This window comes from Carcharhinus amblyrhynchos, unplaced genomic scaffold, assembly GCF_965287045.1.
Source record: "Carcharhinus amblyrhynchos unplaced genomic scaffold, sCarAmb.v2.hapA scaffold_73, whole genome shotgun sequence".
Lineage (NCBI taxonomy): Eukaryota > Metazoa > Chordata > Chondrichthyes > Carcharhiniformes > Carcharhinidae > Carcharhinus > Carcharhinus amblyrhynchos.
Window position 1 is genome coordinate 430159 of NW_027649813.1, and position 19093 is coordinate 449251.

Here is a 19093-nt window from a genome sequence, read left to right on the forward strand (position 1 = left end):
TCCAGTGTGAAAGTGGTGAGGACATGGCCCGCTCCGGAATAATAATTCCCTGAGTGCTGCAGTGAACTTCGTCGGGAAATAGCTGAACTGAGGATGTGCGGCAGTAACACCGAAACTGAAAGCGGTTTGAATCAGGAAGTGCTGAGTGTGAACATGGCTTCCAGACAACAGCTCCAGAGTTGGACCGAGGAGACAATTTGTCCCATTTGTCTCGATTTTTTCACTGATCCGGTAACACTGGATTGTGGACACAACTTCTGCCGCTCCTGTATCACCCAGTGTTGGGAAAAGAAGGAGATAAACTCCTGCCCGGAATGTAGAGAGGAGTTTCTAGAAAAAAACCTCAGGGTAAATCGGGCCTTAGCGAATCTGGCCGAGAAAGCTCGACAATTAAAGTTGAATCCGAAAAAGAAGGAAAGTAAACTTCACTGTGAGAAACATCAGGAAGAACTGAAGCTGTTTTGTGAAACTGACCAGAAATTGATCTGTTACACTTGTGTAGTTTCGCGGGAACACAAATCCCACAACTTCCTGCCCATTGATGAAGCTGTTGAAATCTACAAGGTAAATGGAAAATATTTTATAAGATGATAATTTTATCACATTTTCAACATCCAGCACTTTCATTCTGTGATTTTTTTTTCTCCCAATCCCAGGATCAGCTGAAATCTTCCTTAGACTCTGTCACAGAGAAGAAATTGGCGGTTCTAGATACGGAACAGAAACAGAAAGGCAAGATTTCTGAAGTTAGGGTAAGGTCTCCCTGTGCTGGTTTTCTGGGATCTCGGTTCGTTTTGTTCCCTTTATCGCGGGACATTAATTATGTCTCACATTTCATTGGGTAGGAACAGTCGAGCAGTCTGCAGACCCACATCACATCCGAGTTCACTAAAATGCACCAGATTCTCACTGAGAAAGAGCAGCGATTACTCAGAGATCTCAGGTAAGAAGAGGAGAGGATTCTAGAACCAATGGAGAGAAACCTTCGAGAGATTCAGGAGAATTTAAATTCTATTGAGGAGAAACTCTCAAAGTTGCAGAAACAGATGGAGCAAAAAGACGATCTGATATTTCTGAAGGTGAGGGAATATATTGTGGCTCAGTTCATGGAAACTTCACACAGTCACGAAATAACTTATGGTAACTGTGAAATTAATATAGGATTTACTGAAAATACTAACCAAATTAAACAGAGTTTTGTGTCCCTTCCTGAACTGTTTTCCTGCTGTCTCTGAACGAACGGCTCCCTCACTGTCTGCAGATTCCTGGGAATACCTGAAACTTCCTGAGAATGAGTCTTGATCTTCACACTTGCCTTGTGATTACCTCTGTGTTTCCCGAGTTCAATTTTCTCCGGGAACTCCCATTGTAATCCAGTTCCAGTTCCATGTTGTGAGTGTATGGGTGTGTCTGGTACGGTGTGTGAGAGTCACTGTGTCTGTGAGCGGGACTGATGTTCAATTCCAGTTCATTTGACTCTCCACAATCTTCCTTCCAAAATGCATCACTTTACATTTCCGTATGAAATCTCATCTGCTCTGAGTCTGCTCATTTCACCAGTCTAACTGCTCCTGAAATCTGTTACTGTCACCCTCACTGTTCCTGATTCATTTCTTTCAGGAGGAAGCTTGTCGGGAGAAAAGGTAGGACACGTTCTTGACTGCAATCCGCTGTTTATTAAAATGAAATGTCATTTTCGTTTATTTATTGGTTGTTGTCACAACATTAAATGACCTGTCATTAGGCCATGGAAATTCAGTGTGTCGTTCACGGACCAGAGTTTTAAAAAACTGCCTTTATTACAATGATTTTACATAACTGCTACAATATTGTAATAAATAACCGGGAAGTGTAATTAGTACAATCTGGTTCCCAGGCCGGAAGTGAATCACTTGCCCGATGTTGGCTGTTAGTGCCTGTGACCTTCCCACTGACCCTGAGAGAACCGCAGAGTCCATGTTTCCAAGGAGTGGGTCACCCATGTCCCTGCATGGAGCCTGACCAACCCGAGAAGGTCTCACATTAAAGGGGGAACCGATTCTATTTTTATCCTAAATACAAACTGGCTCTGTGCCCTTAACAACCACTGTAGTGAAGACCTGTATTCATATAGCACCTTTACTGTAAGTTAATATCATAAAGAGTTTCACAGGAGCGTTATAAACTAAATTGACACAGAGCCAAATAAGGAAATATTAATCCGGATGACAGAGGTGGATTTCAGAAGGACAAAAGAGAAACAGAGAGACAGGATCAGGGAGAGAATTCCAGCGCTCAGGATCTCGGCAGCTCAAGGTCCAGCTCTCAATGGGGGAATGACCAAAATCAGAGATGTTCAAGGTGTTGGAAGTAGAGGAGAACAAGATTCCGGGAGAGTTGTGGGGCCCAGGGATTGTAGAATTGGACATTCAGCTTTGGGATGTTTTCAGCCTTTGCCTTTGTTCTACAAACTTTGTCTATAATACACCAAGTGGACAGGTTAAATGTTCATCATTTCCTGCAGTGTGTGATGGCTATTATCAGATTTTGAACCTTTTTCAGGGCATGGCTGTTTCCATTCTCTGCCTTCGAATTTATAAATTATCCATTTTTTAATTTAAAAAAACAAGATTGTCATTTCACTTTGGATATTTTCTTGCTTTTTTTTAACATTTACAGGATTAGTGATGGTGAGCACACACTCTCAGTATTTGATGCCGCCCTTTCTATCAGGAAGTTCAAATACCTTTCTCAGTGCACAGCGTGGAGAGAAATGATGAAACCCAGTATTCCGGGTAAAACTCTTACATTCATTTTCCTGATTACCAATACAGTTGTGAAGAAACTAAACAGACTTTAAGATCCCAGATTCACATTTCCACTAGTTAATCCCTGGAGTCTCCTGTACTCATATTTGTCTTTCTGTGGGTTCCTCTGGGTAAGCGTCTGAACACAGTAAGAAGTCTCACAACACCAGGTTAACGTCCAACAAGTTTATTTGGTAGCGAAAGCCACTAGCTTTCCGTGCGCTGCTCCTTGATCAGGTGAGTGAGATTTCAGTTCACAAACAGGGCATATAAAGATACGAACTCAATTTACAAAATACTGGTTGGAGTGCAAGTCTTAACAAGTAATCAAGTTTTTAAGTTACAGACAATGTTAGTGGAGAAAGGGTTAAGCGCAAGTTAAAGAGATGTTTATTGTCTCCAGCCAGGACAGTTAGTGAGATTTTGCATGCCCAGACAAGTTGTGGCGGTTACAGATAGTGTGACATGTACCCAAGATCCCAGTTGAGGCCATCCACATGTGTGTGGAACTTGGCTATCAGTCTCTGCTCAGTGACTCTGCGTTGTCGTGTGTCGTGAAGGTTGCCTTGGAGAACGCTTACCCGAAGATCAGAGGCCGAATGCCTGTGACCACTGAAGTGTTCCCCGACAGGAAGAGAACACTCTTGCCTTGTGATTGTCAAGCGATGTTCATTCATCCGTTGTTGCAGTATCTGCATGGTCCCCCCATTGTAACATGCCTCAAGACATCCTTTCCTGCAGCACATCAGGTAGACAACATTGGCTGAGTTGCAAGTGTACTTGGGGGATGGTGTTTTCACGTGAGATGATGGCATCCGTGTCGATGATCCAGCCCGTCTTGCAGAGGTTGCTTTGGCAGGGTTGTGTGCTGTCGAGGTTACTGTTCTCCTGGAGGCTGGGTAGTTTGCTGCGCACAATGGTCTGTTTGAGGTTGTGTGGTTGTTTGAAGGCAAAAAGTGGGGGTGTGAGGGTGGCCTTGGTGAGATGTTCGTCTTCATCAATGACATGTTGAAGGCTGCAGAGAAGATGTCATAGCTTCTCCACTCTGGTGAAGTACTGGTCAATGAAGGGCGCTCTGTCCACCGTGTCCAAAGTCTGAAGTGTCTGAAGCCGTCAGCACTGTGTGTCAAAGAAGTGAAGGGATCTGTATAACCAGAGGAATAGAGCATGAATCTCAGGATGTGAAATAGAATTGCTCTTGGATTTTGGACTGGTCTCCTTGTTATTCTGGGAAATATTTTTTTAATCATCATTTATCAGGAAGGCATACAGACATTCGAGAACAAGCAATGAGCTGTAGATAATCTGTTTGGTGGAATTGGATGACCCAGCAGTGCTGACAGAAAACTATATGCCACATCCAACTTCATGATGAGAATGGCAAAAGACCCCAAGCTGCACAATACTTTTAGAAGCACAGTTGACAGGGTGCTGCACAGATACACCCAATCAAAGCCAGGCAGATCCGCCTGTTCCTTCCTGTCGGGGAACACTTCAGTGGTCACGGGCATTCGGCCTCTGATCTTCGGTAATAGAATTCCTATTTCATCCTGAGTTTTCACTGTCAGATTGAGTGCTCTCCAGCAGGGATAGAGTTTATGCTTTATTTATACAGAGCATTGGCGAGAGCAGAACATGAGCACTGTTTAAAAGAAAACACCAATTGATTCCTACTCTCGTGTTTTCTGTCCATTTACCTGTTATTATTCCATCACATTTCTAGTGCACTAAGTTGTTCACTAATCTCTTGTGTGGTCTCAATTGAAAACTTACTGAAAATCTAAATACTCTACATCCATCAGCTTTAGCTCCACTATTCTGCTAATTGTATTTTGCACAGTGGCACAGTGGTTTGCACTGCTGACTCACAGCACCAAGGACCCGGGTTTAATTCCGGCCTTGAGTCACTGTCTGTGTGGAGTTTGTACATTCTCCCCATGTTTGTGTGGCTTTCCGCAGGACGCTCCAGTTTTCTCCCAGTCTAAAGACGTGCAGGCTCGTAGGTTGGCCATGTTTTTAAAAAAATGCCCTTTAGTGTCCCAGGATGTGTTGGTTAAATGGATTAGCAATTGTAAGTGTTTTGGGTTACGAAGAGAGGGTCTGGGTAAGGTATTCTGTCAGAGTCAGTGCAGACTTAAAGGGCCAAATGTCCAACTTTTGCACTGGATTCCCTTTCATGGGTCAATCTTGACTGTGCCCAAATTTCCCATCATTTTTTACCACATTCTTTGTTAAAGATTCTTACATTTTCTCTCCTACTGATGTCAGGCTAATTGATCTGTCATTGCCCATATTCTCTCCCCCTCCCCTATGACCCCTGCTCAATAAAAGTATCTCAGACTTAAAGTATGGTGGCACGGTAACACAGTAGTTAGCATCGCTGCATCACAGCGGCAGGGACCCAGGTTCAATTCTGGCCACAGATCACTATCTGTGTGGAATTTGCACATTCTGCCTGTGTCTGTGTGGGTTTCCTCTGGGAGCTGTGGTTTCCCCCCACACTCCAAAGATGTGCAGGTTTGGTGAATTGGCCATGTTAATTTGCCCCTTAGGATCATGGAGATTAACAAGCTAAATACGTAGGGTTACAGGGCTAGTTGTTGATGCACACTTGATGGGCCAAATGGCCTCCTTCTGCACTGTAGGAATTAAAATTAACAAATGAACCAGCATCCACCGCTGTTTGAGGAAAAGGGTTCCAAACATCCACCTCTCATTACATGTAGAATTGTTTTCTAAAATCACTTCTGGACAACTTGGTTCTAATTTTTAGATTATGGCCCCTGGTGCTAGGCCTTCAACTAGTGGAAATAATTTATCCTTATCCACCCTGACCTTCCCTGTGAATATTTTGTAGACTTCTATGAAATCACCCCTCAACCTTCTGAATTCGAGACAATAAAGGTCAATTTTTTCTAATCTCTCCTCGAAACTACATCCTTGAAGCCTAGGTAGCATTCTTGTAAACTTGCTTGGAACTTCCTCCATGGTCAAATCATCCTTCTTAAGATATGATGTCCATACTCCCAGTGAGGCCTAACTCAGGTTTTAGACAACTCAAGCGTCAATCTTTGACAAATTTGCTTGAGTTCTTCAAAAATGTAACAAGCAAAGTGGATAATGATGATCCTGTAGATGTAGTATAACTGGAGTTCCAGAAAGTATTTGATGAGGTGTCACACAAAAGGTTTGTTCATCATGGGATGAGGGATAATCTATTATTTTTGATAGAACATTGGCAAACAAGCAGATAGCAGGAAGTCATGATAAATGGGTGCTTTTTGAGTTGGCTAGATGTCACTATTGGGGTGCCAAAGGGTTCAGCCCTCGGACCCCAACTCTTTATATTCTATATTAATCACCCGCATTCAGGGAATAGTGGATACCATAGCCAAATTTTCAGATGACACTAAAATAGATGGGAAAATAAGTTGTGATAACAAAAGAAGAAACTTATAAATGGGTATGGAGAGTCCAAGTGAATAGGACAAAATTTGGCAGATGAGATGAAAGTGAATAAGTGTGAGGTTATCCATTTTTATAGGAAAAATACAAAGGCAAATGATTAGCGACCTGGGTGTCCCCATGCACGAATGGCAAAAAAACTAGGATGAAAGTATAGCAGGTAAAAAGGAAAGCAAATGGAATCTTCATATTTATTGTTAAAGGTATAGAACATAACAGTAGTGAAGTGTTATTGCTATTGTGTAAAGCATTTGTGAGACTGTACTTGTGTACAGTTTTCGTGCCCTTTCTTGAGGAAGGATGGAATTGCATTGGAGATGGTTCAGAGAAGGTTCACTAGCTTGATTCTGGAGATGAAGGGTTTGTCTTATTAGGCCGATTCTCTCTGGAGCTGAGAAAAATGTGAGGAGGTATAATTGAGGTATACAAGATGCGCAGGGACATTGACAAAGCAGATTCAGAGCAGATGTTTCCTCTTGTGGGGCGATTTAAACCAAAAGCTGACAGTTTTAAGATATGGGGTGGCAGATTTAAAACACAGGTGAGGAGAAATTACGGGGGCGATTCTCCCATTGCAATGCATTCATTTTGTTGGCGGGTTGGGTTGGGAGATGCTTGTGTCAACCTTTACGTGGGTTCCCCAAATTGTTTACAACCCTCGCGCATCTCCTCACCGGGGAAAAAATGGGCCGCCGGGACCGCACTGAAAACTGTCCGACCACTGATTTCCATCACTTACCATGCTTTGGAATGCCATTATCGGGATCGACATGACAATCTCCACCCAGGTTAGCGTCTCCCACCTCTTTGGCGTGATGTCACTTTGACACAAATCAGAGTAGATATATAAAAGACTCAACCTGGTGTGGCAGCCTTGAACTGGCGTCAGGAGGTAAGCGCAGTGTGCAGACTGCAAGGGACGTTGTAGGCAGGCCCTGGAGATGCTTGGTGGGCTTCTTCCTGCTGCCTTCAGATGTTGGCCTGTGGATCAGTGATATCTGTGTTGTGGGCAGGGGTGCTTCTATTTTCTCAGAGCTCTGTGGGTGAGGGTCTCTGAAGGAATCCTGCTCAGCCTTTCCCTCCAGAGCACTGTGCAGTGGCATTGTCTTGCTGTGGGCTGTGGTCAGGAGATACACTGAGTGTTGGGAAAGGAGTGGACCATGTGCTGACTGAGGCCTAACTGGATGAAGCATTTACTGCTCCAGGCTGGTGTGCCGAGGTTCAGACATGGACTGCACAGAATCTGCTGTCACTGGGCACACACCTGCTAATGATTTGCAATCTGTTCCGGCCCTTTTCTGTTTGTAATATATATAAATGATTTGGAAGAAAATGTAACTGGTTTGATGAGTAAGTTTACAGCCGACACAAAAGTTAGTGGATTTGCAGATATTGATGAGGACCATCAGAGGATACGGCAGGATATAGATCAGTTGGAGACTTGGACAGAGGTGGCAGGTGGAGTTTAATCTGGAGAAAGGAGAGGTCATGCATTTCGGAAGGTCTAATCCAGACAACAAACATACACTAAATGGCAGATTCCTTCAGAGTATTGATAGGCAAAGAGATCTGGGTGTACAGGTACACAGGTCACTGAAAGTGGCAATGCAGATGGAGAAGATAGTCAAGAAGGCATAAGGCATGCTTGCCTTCATTGGCCGGGAGATGAGTTTAAAAATTGGCAAGTCATGTTGCAGCTTTATAGAAGCTTCGTTAGGCTGCACTTGGAATATAGTGTTCTGGTCGCCACACTACCAAAAGGATGCGGAGGCTTTGGAGAGAGCACAGAAAAGATTTACCATGATGTTGCCTGGTATGAGGGCATCAGCTATGAGGAGAGGTTGGAGAAACTTGGTTTGTTCTCACTGGAACGACAGAGGTTGAGGGGCGACTGATAAAAGTTTATAAGATTATGAGAGGCATGGACAGAACTTTTTCCCAGGATGGAAGAATCAATTACCAGGGGGCACATGTTTAAGGTGCAAGGTGCAAGGTTTAAACAAGATGTGAGAAGCAGATTTTTTTTTATTCAGAGTAGTGGGTGCCTGGAACTTGTTGCTGGGGGAGGTATTGGAAGCAGATATAGTAGTGACTTTTAAAGGGCGTCTTGATAAATACATGAATAGGATGGGAATAGGGGGATATAGTCCCCAGAAGGGTAGGGGATTTTAGTTCAGTCGGACAGCATGGTCGGTGCAGGCTTGGAGGGCCAAAGGCCCTGTTCCTGTGCTGTAATCTTTTTAGTTCTTTGAAAGGGTTCCCCTCCCTAAATGTCCAGATCATATGTGACCATGAAATGGAGACCATGCATGTCGATGCATGCCACCCAGGGAGTGTCCATGACAGTTTTGTGCTCAGGCAGTCGGACATCCCCGGCCTCTTTGAAGACCGGCCCAGGCTACCAGGATGGCTACTGAGCGACAAAGGTTACCCACTGAGGTCACGGCTGATGACACCTGTGCGGAGGCCCGAGACCGAGGTGGAGACCTGCTACAATGAGACACATGCAGCACCCATGTAGAGCAGTGCACCATCCTGCTGAAAATGCGGTGCCGCTATTTGGACCACTCTGGAGGGGGGTCTCCAGTTTGACCCTGTGTGTGCCTCACACATTATAATTATCTGCTGTGTGCTGCACAACATCACCCAGCAGCAGGGAGACCAGCTGGAGCAGGAGGAGGAAGAGGAGGAGGATGAGGGGCAAGGGGGCGAAGTGGTCGTCCCACCATATGAGGAGCCGGAGGAAAGAGGATGGAGGCGATAGCAGGTGCCCGGCCGGGAAGGGCAGCGAGGGACGCCTGGAGGATGATGACCACTCACTGTTGTGGCACACTGGGATCCTGCCCCTGGGGCCACTCAAGCCTGATCCCTAACCTCTACTCTGAATGCACGCTGCCACCCTGGCCCAAGTAGCTGTAAGGGTCGGGGAGACATGTTTGTTGGGTAATTGGGGGATGGGGGTGGTGGAGGGGCTCACTTGCACTAAGAGTCTGGTGGGTGTTGGAGAAGGTAGGACAGGCACTCTCTAACATGTGGCTGAGTCTCCAAGCACCTCTATGCAAGGGAATGGGGACAACTCTGCACTTTGGGGTAGGGTGGGGTGGGGCGGGGAGGTGTGGAATTAGAGACACATTAGTCACAGCTGTGAAGTGCAAATAAAAGTTTATTGTGCTCTTAACGTTAGTGATCAATAAACCCTGACTACTGATAACCTTCACCCATGTTCTGTTAGTGAACTCGACCTTTCTAACTTTCTGTGGTCTACTGCTGCTTCTATGTGCGACCCCAGGGTGCACATCAGAGGTGGAGGTGTCCAGCAATGATGCACACCCCGTTGCCTGTGATGCCCTTGGCAGGTGTCCTCTGGGTGGCCGGGACCTGGAGGGCCCCAGCTGACTAGCCGCTGGCACTATTTTGGTGCCACCCTGTTCTTCTAGCTGGCCCTGAGATGCCCCGGTGTGCGGAAGGGGGGGGAATCAGAAGGTCTCGGGACGTCTGGGATCACTCGGGCGGACGGCCCCGGCATGGGCCCCAGCCCTCCCTCCTCACTTGTGAGGCCCAGAGGGTCCAGGGACACTCCATGGGATGTCAGAGTAGCTGGACTGAGCTCCAGGAACTCCGGTATCACCTGGCCCTGCCAGTCCTGGAGGCTCAGATGCGTCTCCCCATGATCTGTGATCCCTCAGTTCTGGCCCTCAGACTGGGCCAAGCTCTGGAGCCCCTCCACTGCAGCATTCTGTGAGCAAGCCAAGCTCTGGAGCCCCTCAGCAGTAGCCCTCTGACGCTGGGCTAAGTTATCGAGGCTCACAGACACGGCCAACTGTGTCTCCAGAATGCCAGTGAAAGTCCCAGCCATGGCCAACAGTTTTCCAACACCCATGGCTAAGAAAGGCTGTGCCTCCTGGATGGCGTCAACACCCTCGCTCATGGCCTGCTGTGTCTCCAGGATGTCCTGGACCCTGTCACCCATGAGGACAGACCCCTGGGTCAGACTTTCCACTGTGGTCGCAACCCTTGCAATGTTGGCCTGGTTCACACACTGTGTCAGCACCACCTCCTGCAGCAGTGCTCTGCTGGACTCCCCTAAACAGCCTTGCAGTCGCAGCACGGTTGCTGACAGCCCTTCCACAACCCTTCGTGTTTCCTGATGCATCACCACCAGCCTTGGCCCCGAGGCTCGGCATCTGGCTTGAGGACAGCTGAATCCTCGCCTCTGGCTAACCTCTATGTGCCCGAGCCCTAGGATGTGCATCAGTTTCTGTGATGTGCTCACCAGATAGTGACTCGGAAGCCTCAACACTAAAGCTACCCACTGTGGTGATAGTCTCTGTATTCGTGGGTTGTGTGGTAGATGCCGGTGCCGTTTCAGTGGTGCTGTCCTCAGAAGATTCTTCAAAGTCTCCCTCCAAGGTATTCTCCAGGGGGATCGTGGGCAGTTTGCTCCAGAATAGCGGAAGCGGGGGTGGTGGTGGGATCACCAATACACAAAGGGCCAGGTTCCCCTGGGTCCAAAACTGCAAAACAAAACACACATTAGGGGAAGGGAGGTCAAACATTCTAAACAGCATCACACTTATTTCAAAGAGGACTTACGTCGTGGGCTATGCTTATGCTCACTTGCAAACTGGATGCTGACCTGGCTGTCCGTCAGCATTCTGGATGGACTATCTCCCCCTGCCAACTCCACGGTCCGCTCTTCAACGCTTGTCAGCTGCTGCAGGTCAGGCACACCATCACCACTCTGTGCCCTCACGTAGCGGTTATGCTTTTCTGCTGTAGGAGCTTAAGGTGTCTTGCAAGCATCAATATATTCAAATGCATGGTGTGTAATGTGTGCCTGTGTCTCGGGAGTTTTGTGCTGGCAGTTGAGGGGAAAAGGGTCACCACTGAAGGGTGCTCGTTGAGGGGTGAGGGGAAGGGGTTAGATTCTGTTCCTGGGGGAAGGGGGCCTTGTTGAATGCTTGCACAGGGTTTGAGATCTGTGCCAAGAAAGTGCGGAGTTCCAAGTGGGATGCTCACTCACCCTTGCTGCTCAAAGAAGGTTGTACAGTGTTATCTGCCCCTGCCGGCCAGAGCACAGTGTCAGGCTCCAGGCATTCACCACTTCTGCCACCTCCTCCCACAATGCCATGGTGACTGCAACCCTTGGACGAGGCGCCTGGCTGGGGAAGAGTGACTGAATTCTCTCCTCCATGGCATCAAGCAGGTGCTCTTGGTCAGCCTCAGTGAATCTTGGGGCTGATTTCCTCAAATATATCTTTGTGGTGTGATTAGTTGTGTGTCCATTCCTGCAGTTTATATACAGCTCTTGGGGGGTGGCGGTTGCAGGGACTTTGGCCAGTCAAGGGACAGTTTGCAACAAATCCTTGTGAGAAATTTTGAAGGCTGCTTTCAATTGAATGTTATGCGTCCCTCGGGGTGCTGATTGGCTGCCATTCAATAAGCCGCTGTGTCCTGGTGGAGGTGCAATACTCAGAGCTCCGAATTAATAAGCTGCTGTGTTCAGGGCAGGTGCAATACTGAGGACACCCATTCAAGAGAGGGAATGCTCGCAAGCTGGGGTTGTGTGTGGTAGCACAACGCAAGTTCTCTGCAGGGCAGCAGTGAGGTCAGCATGTTCAAGGGGTGGGGTATCCACATTATCCAGATCCGTGGGGCATGGGGTGAGTAGGTAGCAATGTCAGTGCGAGGGGAGGGGTGGGGGGGCAGGGTGTGCAGTGATGTCTGTACAGCAGGGGTGGGGGGGGGGTATCGATGTCTGTAAGGAAGGGGCAGCAATGTCTGTGTGGTGGGGGAGGGATGTCTCTCTGGGGGTGGGGGAGGTGGTGCAGCAAAGTCAGTAGCGGGTGGGGTTGCCAATGATAAGGCCGGTGATGTCTGTATGGAGATTGTCTCTGCGGGGGAACTGGTTTGGGGGCCACCGATGAGGCCAGCAATATCTGTGGGGGTGGGAGGGTGTTGTGGGGAGCAGCAGTGTTTGTAGGGGGGCTGTGGGGTCAAGCAATGTCTGAGGGGGTTGGAGGGCGGTGCTGGGAGATCTTTTCAGTGATCTCCCAGAGATGTGCACATGCACAGATTCCCACTCATCCTATAGATTTCAGGCTGTTTGGTGTGAGTATGCTGTGCCCCACAGCATTTAATGATATTCATGATTGTGATCCCTGCAATGCACTGAGTGTGGGAGATTCGGGTCTGAAGTTGCACTGAACAGACAGTTGTGGTTTAAACCAGTTTTCTCACCAATTCCCTCACAGACATCGCAGGCCTCATCGCTGACCCCTGAAACCATCCCACAGACATGATTGGGACAGATTTTTAATTAGTTTGGCATTGAAGGGGCAGGAAAGTGGAGTTGAGGCTGAGACAAGATTAACCAGGATTGTATTAAATGGCGGAGCAGGTTCGAGAGGCTAAATTGCCTACTCCTGCTCCTAAGTCTTATGATTTATACTCTTAGTAAATAAAAGGGATTTCAAATTCGATCCAAGAACTAAAACATGATTGTTCCTATTCTGGACACTATCAAATATTAAGGTTTCATCCAAGATCATAACAAATTTAGGGTTTGGTCTGGTCTGGTATTGTACCAAGAGAAAATGCAGAATTCTGGGTACAAAGGGAGCTGGATGTCCTGGTGTATAAATCATAAAAAGTTAGTCTGCAGGTCCAGCAAGTAATTAGGAATATAAATAGGACGTTAGTGTCTATTGCAAAGATATCCAGGTATAAAAATATGCAATTGTTCCTGCAGGGGCACAGGACCTTAGTGAGACCATATCTGGAGTAATGAGTACTATTTCTATCCCCTTCTAAGATCATGAGACCATAAGATATGGGAACAGATGGAGGCCATTTGGCCTATCAAGTCTGCTCTGCCATTTAATGTTACCATAACTGATCAAACAGAGGTGTTTTCTCCTCACCGACGTCTTAAATGGGTGACCCCTTACTCTGAGATTATGCCCTCTTATCCTAGACTCTGCCACAAGGGGAAACAATGCCTTAGTGTCTGTCCTGTCAAGCCTGCAGAGAATTATATAAGTCTGAATAAAGTCCCCTCTCAATCTTCTAAACTCCATTGAGTACAGGTCCAATTCACTTACCCTCTCCTCATGAGAAAATGTCTCCATACCCGGAATCAATCTAGTGAACCTTCTCTGGACTGCCTCCAATGCCAGTATATCTTTCCTTGGATAAGGGGACCAGAATTGCTGTTGTCTAACTAGTGCCTTGTATAGATCGCCCTATTTTTATACTCCATTCCCTTTTAAGTTAAGATGAACATTCCACTTGTATTTCCTAATACCTGCTGAACTTGCATGCTAGCTTTTTGTAATCAATGCATGAGGACCCAGAAATTCCTCTGAGCTACAGCTTTCGGCAGTCCTTCTCCATTTAAATAATATTCAGCTTCTTTATTCTTCCTATCAATGTGCATAACTTCACATTTTCTTACATGATATTTCATCTGCCAAATGTTTGTCACACAGCAAACCTGTCTGTTTGTAGACTCTTTGGGGATGACATTACCATTATGCCCCACCAGCTGATGGGCGGAGTGAGCTGGTAAGATTGCCAGAGAGCTGAGAAGTCAGGTTCACACCCGGTTTCTCACCTTACGCGATCTTACCGGCACCGGGCATCAGGCTCGATAAATCTCGCACCTGGAACGGATGCAAGGTTGAATGCATTATTTAAATTTATTGTAATACTAATTTAAACAGAATAAGCAAGCCTGGGATAGAATTATCTGGGATCACTTGCCTGTGTGGCCACACTCCAGTGAGGATCATGTATTGTCCCCCATCAATCTCTCCTTCTTACCTCAGTATTTTCCACTATCTCTCTCGCTACTTCACACAATCAATCTCTCTGCCAAGCACTTACCTTTCCCTCCCACTCTCTATCCCCATTCTCCATCCACTCTCCCAGTTGGCCCCTTCCCATGCTCTTATTCATTTTCACATACATTCTCCTCCTGCCCCTCCTCCTCAAAGAACAGTAAGATCAATACATTACATTGGGAGAGCCATTTGAAGTGCAGGTGGGTGTGGAGGGGGTGTTTCAGGAAGAGGAGAGACAGATGGAGAGGTTAAAAGAACTCTGCTCGCCCCCAGCCCAGCAACACATACTACCCCCATTCCCCACCACAGCTCCCCAGCAACTCACACTCCCCCTTACACGGTACCCGAACAACGCACACTCCCCATACCCCCACACTACCCACATTCCATCACAGAACTCACCATCACACACTTCCCACATTCCCCAACCCACAGACCCGCAGCAACACACAGTCCTTATACCTCCCCAGTACCCCTGCAATGCACACTCACCACATTATCCCCCACAGCTCCCCAGCAAAACATACTCCCCACATCGCCCCCCATCACAAGACCACCAGCAACACAGCTGTCCTCATTTCCCCTCCACTCACAAACACAAACCTAGAATCCATGCAGTCCAGGCCTCAAACAGCACTTCTTAACAAATTCTGAGGCTGCAGCCCTGCCATTTCAGAGAGTTTCCAGCCCATTCCCCGCCAGCAACAGCCCTTGCTGCTGCCAGCACTAGGACCCAGATTCAGCAATAAGACCCAAAATCAGCGCTCAGAGTTGGGTCAGCGTTAAGAATCCAAAGTCGAACCCCGTGAACAGCATCAGCCTCTCACCGCACTCCAAAATGCAATCTGTACAGCATGAAACAACCTCCCCCCCACCCCCCAGCAACACAGAACCATTTGAAACCTGAGACTTACCTCCTCACTCACCCTCTCTGCTCTCTGAATGCGACTGGTGTTTTCCTCATTGATTCCAACTGCAGCAAATAAGCTGGGATGATTCAGAGTGAATTTTGTTAACTACATTGTGATGAATACGTGGCTGGATTCCGGGGAAGTGCCGGAAGATTGGAAAACGGCTAATGTTACGCCGTTGTTTAAGAAGGGTGCCAGGCAAAAGGCGGGGAATTATAGGCCGGTTAGTTTAACGTCTGTGGTAGGTAAAATGTTAGAATCCGTCATTAAGCAGGAAATTGCGAGGCATCTTGAAGGGAATTGCTTGATAGGGCGGACGCAACACGGTTTCATTAAAGGGAAGTCGTGTCTGACAAATTTACTGGAGTTCTATGAGGATGTGTCTAGGGCAGTGGATAGAGGAGAGCCGGTGGATGTGGTCTTTCTGGATTTTCAGAAGGCGTTTGACAAGGTACCTCACAAGAGGTTATTGCAGAAGGTCAGGGGACATGGAGTTGGGGGTAGGGTGTTAGCGTGGATAGAGGATTGGTTGTCAAATAGGAGGCAGAGAGTGGGGGTCAATGGGTGCTATTCGGATTGGCGGTTGGTGACTAGTGGGGTGCCCCAGGGGTCGGTGCTGGGGCCTCAGCTATTTACCATTTATATAGATGATCTGGAGGAGGGAACCGAGTGCAGGGTGTCGAAATTTGCTGATGACACCAAGATTGGGGGAAAGGCAAATTGTGCGGAGGGTGTGGAGAGTCTGCAGAAGGATCTAGATAGGCTGGGCGAATGGGCCAGGAAATGGCAAATGGAATTTAATGTTGGCAAGTGTGAGGTGGTCCACTTTGGTAGGAAGAATGGTAGGAAGGACTATTACTTACGTGGCGAAAAACTGCAGCAGGCGACGGTGCAGAGGGACCTCGGGGTCCTTGTGCATGAGTCGCAAAAACCCAGCTTGCAGGTGCAGCAGGTGGTCAGGAAGGCGAATGGGATGCTGGCCTTCATAGCGAGGGGGATTGAATATAAAAGTAGGGAGGTCTTGCTGCAGCTGTATAGGGCATTGGTGAGGCCGCAGCTGGAGTACTGTGTGCAGTTTTGGGCGCCGCACCTGCGCAAGGATATTTTGGCCCTGGAAGGAGTGCAGAGGAGGTTTACTAGGCTGATACCGGAGTTGAGGGGATTGAACTATGAGGAGAGGCTGAATAAACTAGGCTTGTACTCGTTAGAGTTTAGAAGAATGAGGGGAGATCTCATTGAGACGTATAAGATGATGAATGGGATGGATAGGATAGAGGTGGAGAGACTCTTCCCGCTCAAAAAAGACAGTAGGACTAGGGGGCACAGCCTCAAGGTAAAGGGGAGGCGGTTTAGAACGGAGTTGAGGAGGAACTTCTTCACTCAAAGGGTGGTGAATCTCTGGAATTCTCTGCCCGTTGAAGTGGTGGAGGCTGCCTCGCTAAATATTTTTAAGAAGCGGGTTGATGGGTTCTTGATAAGAGAGGGGATTAAGGGTTATGGGGAGAGGGCGGGAAAGTGGAACTGAGCCACAACAGATCAGCCATGATCTTATTGAATGGCGGGGCAGGCTCGAAGGGCTAGATGGCCTACTCCTGCTCCTATTTCTTATGTTCTTATGTTCTTATGAATACAAATGATGCAAATTGATGCTTCACCCATTTTGGGCAGGCTCCCGATTGTGCCAATTTTTTTCGTGGTAAAATGGGAGTGGGTGCAAAAATGGGCTCCATTCCAGCTAGTCATATCATGCCAGATTTTATGACATTTTTCCAGCACAAAACGGCCACAATGAGGTTGTTAAATTCTGCCCATACACTCCACATCTTCATATTGTTCTCTTACAGCCTGCCACAATATCTGCCACCCAGTTGCTGTCTATACACTGTATCTGAAACCTTCAGGCTCTGACTTGCCCTCTTCCTCATGTTGCTCTCATTCTCTCTCTTCACGCTCCTGCTCCCTCTGTTTGCTGCTCTGTTTTCCCTCTGCCCACTTCAGTCCTCCATCTCCTTCTCTTCCTCCTCCCTTTCTCTCACTCTCTCCCTTCATCCTCACATCTCCTTTCTGCTCTCTTCCCACTCCTCTCCCCTCCCTCTGTTCCATGCACCCATCATATTCCTGCTGTTTTTCCCCTCCCCCCTCACAAACCTCTCTCCTCTCTTCCTCAGTCCTCACACTCTCTCCCCTCCCCACCCCCTCTCTCTAAATCACTGACTGTGTTATTTTAACTTTCCCCCAGCTCCAGCCTCTCTGACTCTGGATCCGAACACAGCGAATCCCCGGCTCATCCTGTCTGAGGACCGGACCAGTGTGAGACTCGGAGACAAACGGCAGCCGCTCCCTGACACCCCGGAGAGGTTTGATTACTGGGAATTTGTCCTGGGATCAGAGGGATTCACATCAGGGAGACATTACTGGGAGGTGGAGGTGGGGGAGAAGACAGAGTGGATTCTGGGAGTGGCCCGAGAGTCTGTGAACAGGAAAGGGGAAATCGACCTGAGCCCTGAGTCCGGATTCTGGATGGTGTGGCTGAGTCCCGGAAGTGGTTATTTTGCGGTCACCTCCCCCTCACTGACCCCCCTCACCCCGAGTGTGAATCTCCGGAAGATCGGGGTTTCCCTGGACTATGAGGGTGGACAGGTGTCATTTTACAATGCGGACAACATGTCCCATCTCCACACTTTGACCCACACTTTCACTGAGAGAATCTTTCCCATCTTCAGTCCGGGATGGAATATCGGGAAAAACTCGGCGCCGCTGACAATCTGCGGGATTAAAGGTCTCTAACAGATCCATCCCATAATTTCACACCGTCTCCCTGCCTCCTGCCAGCTGTAAACTGATGGAACCTGTTCATATTGTGGTTATTATATAGAATTATAATTTACATTGGGGGCTCCATGATTACATTTGTAAAATCATTCTTCAAATAAAACAATCTGAGAACCACTGGAATAGAAACAGTTTTTCTCAAAGATTCCACAGTTCATCATTAAATCCAAGAAGCAGAAACTCAACATGTTGTTTGTGTCTGTCACTGAGTGAGGGAGGCGGGATTCCGGGGAATGGAGAAGCCGATTGGCCGGACCTCTGAATGAGGAAGGCGGGATTCCAGATTCTTGGAAGGTGATTGGTTAGAAGCAATGTCACTGAGCGGGGAAGACAGGTTTCCGGAGAGTCTGAAAGCCTATTGGTTAGGATGTCTGTCATTCAGAGCGAAGGGGCGGCCCTCCTGCGGAATCGGGAAACGGATTGGCCGTAGTGCCTTTCATTCAGCTGAAGAGGCCGTCTTCCTGGGTCTCGGAAACCGATTGGTCAGATCTGCTGTCATTCACAGTGAGTGAGGCGGGTTTGAGCGGAATGGAGAAGCCGATTGGCCGGTGTGGTGTTATTTACATTGAGGGAGGCGGGGAATGTGAAAGCTCATTGGCGGTTCCGCCTGTTAATCAGAGAAGAAGAGGGTTTTCTCGGCAATCAGAAAGCGATTGGTCAGAGCTCCTTTCACTCAGACAGAGGGAGGCGGAGATCAGGAAACTTGGAAAGCGACTGGTTAATCCGCCTGTCACTCTGGGGGGAATTGGGGGGTGGAGTGGGGTGGACGGGGGAGGGAGAGGAGGAGGTGGGCGGTGGGGGGGAGGAGGTGGGCGGTGGGGGCGAAGTGAGGAGGGAGGGGGAGGAGGCTCTTCACTCTCACCTCTCACCCCTCACACACTCTCCACCCCACCCTCACACACTCTTCACTCTCACCCCCACACACTCTCCACTCTCACCCTCACACACTCTCCAACCACCCTCACACACTCTTCATCTCCGCCCCTCACACACTTTGCACCCCACTCGTCACACACACTCCATCCCCACCTCTCACACATTCTCCACCCTCACCCCTCACACATAGTGTGTTCAGAGTGAACCCCTTATAAAACATTGTTTCGACCTCAACTCGAGTATTGTGGCAAATTCTGGGCATCGCAGCGCCGAGCGTGTGAAAGCATCGGGTAGCGTGCAGAAAAAGATTTGTGAAATGGATCCATAAATGAGAATGTGTGAGCTTTCATTACAAATGAGCATTCCATCCAATAAAACT

At 47.9% G+C, this 19093-nt stretch overlaps 1 protein-coding gene across 1 annotated transcript in view; it reads left to right on the forward strand.

Annotated features, from left to right (window-relative positions):
• Positions 1 to 17895, forward strand: part of LOC145337769 (uncharacterized) — a 69148-nt gene extending 51253 nt beyond the window's left edge. The window contains 6 exon segments of the mRNA XM_080182615.1: positions 63 to 564; positions 657 to 752; positions 846 to 1079; positions 1621 to 1643; positions 2659 to 2774; positions 17246 to 17895. Coding sequence (XP_080038741.1) covers positions 63 to 564; positions 657 to 752; positions 846 to 1079; positions 1621 to 1643; positions 2659 to 2774; positions 17246 to 17793 — 1519 coding nt within the window. The 3' untranslated portion in view covers positions 17794 to 17895.
• The last annotated feature ends 1198 nt before the right edge of the window (positions 17896 to 19093 follow it).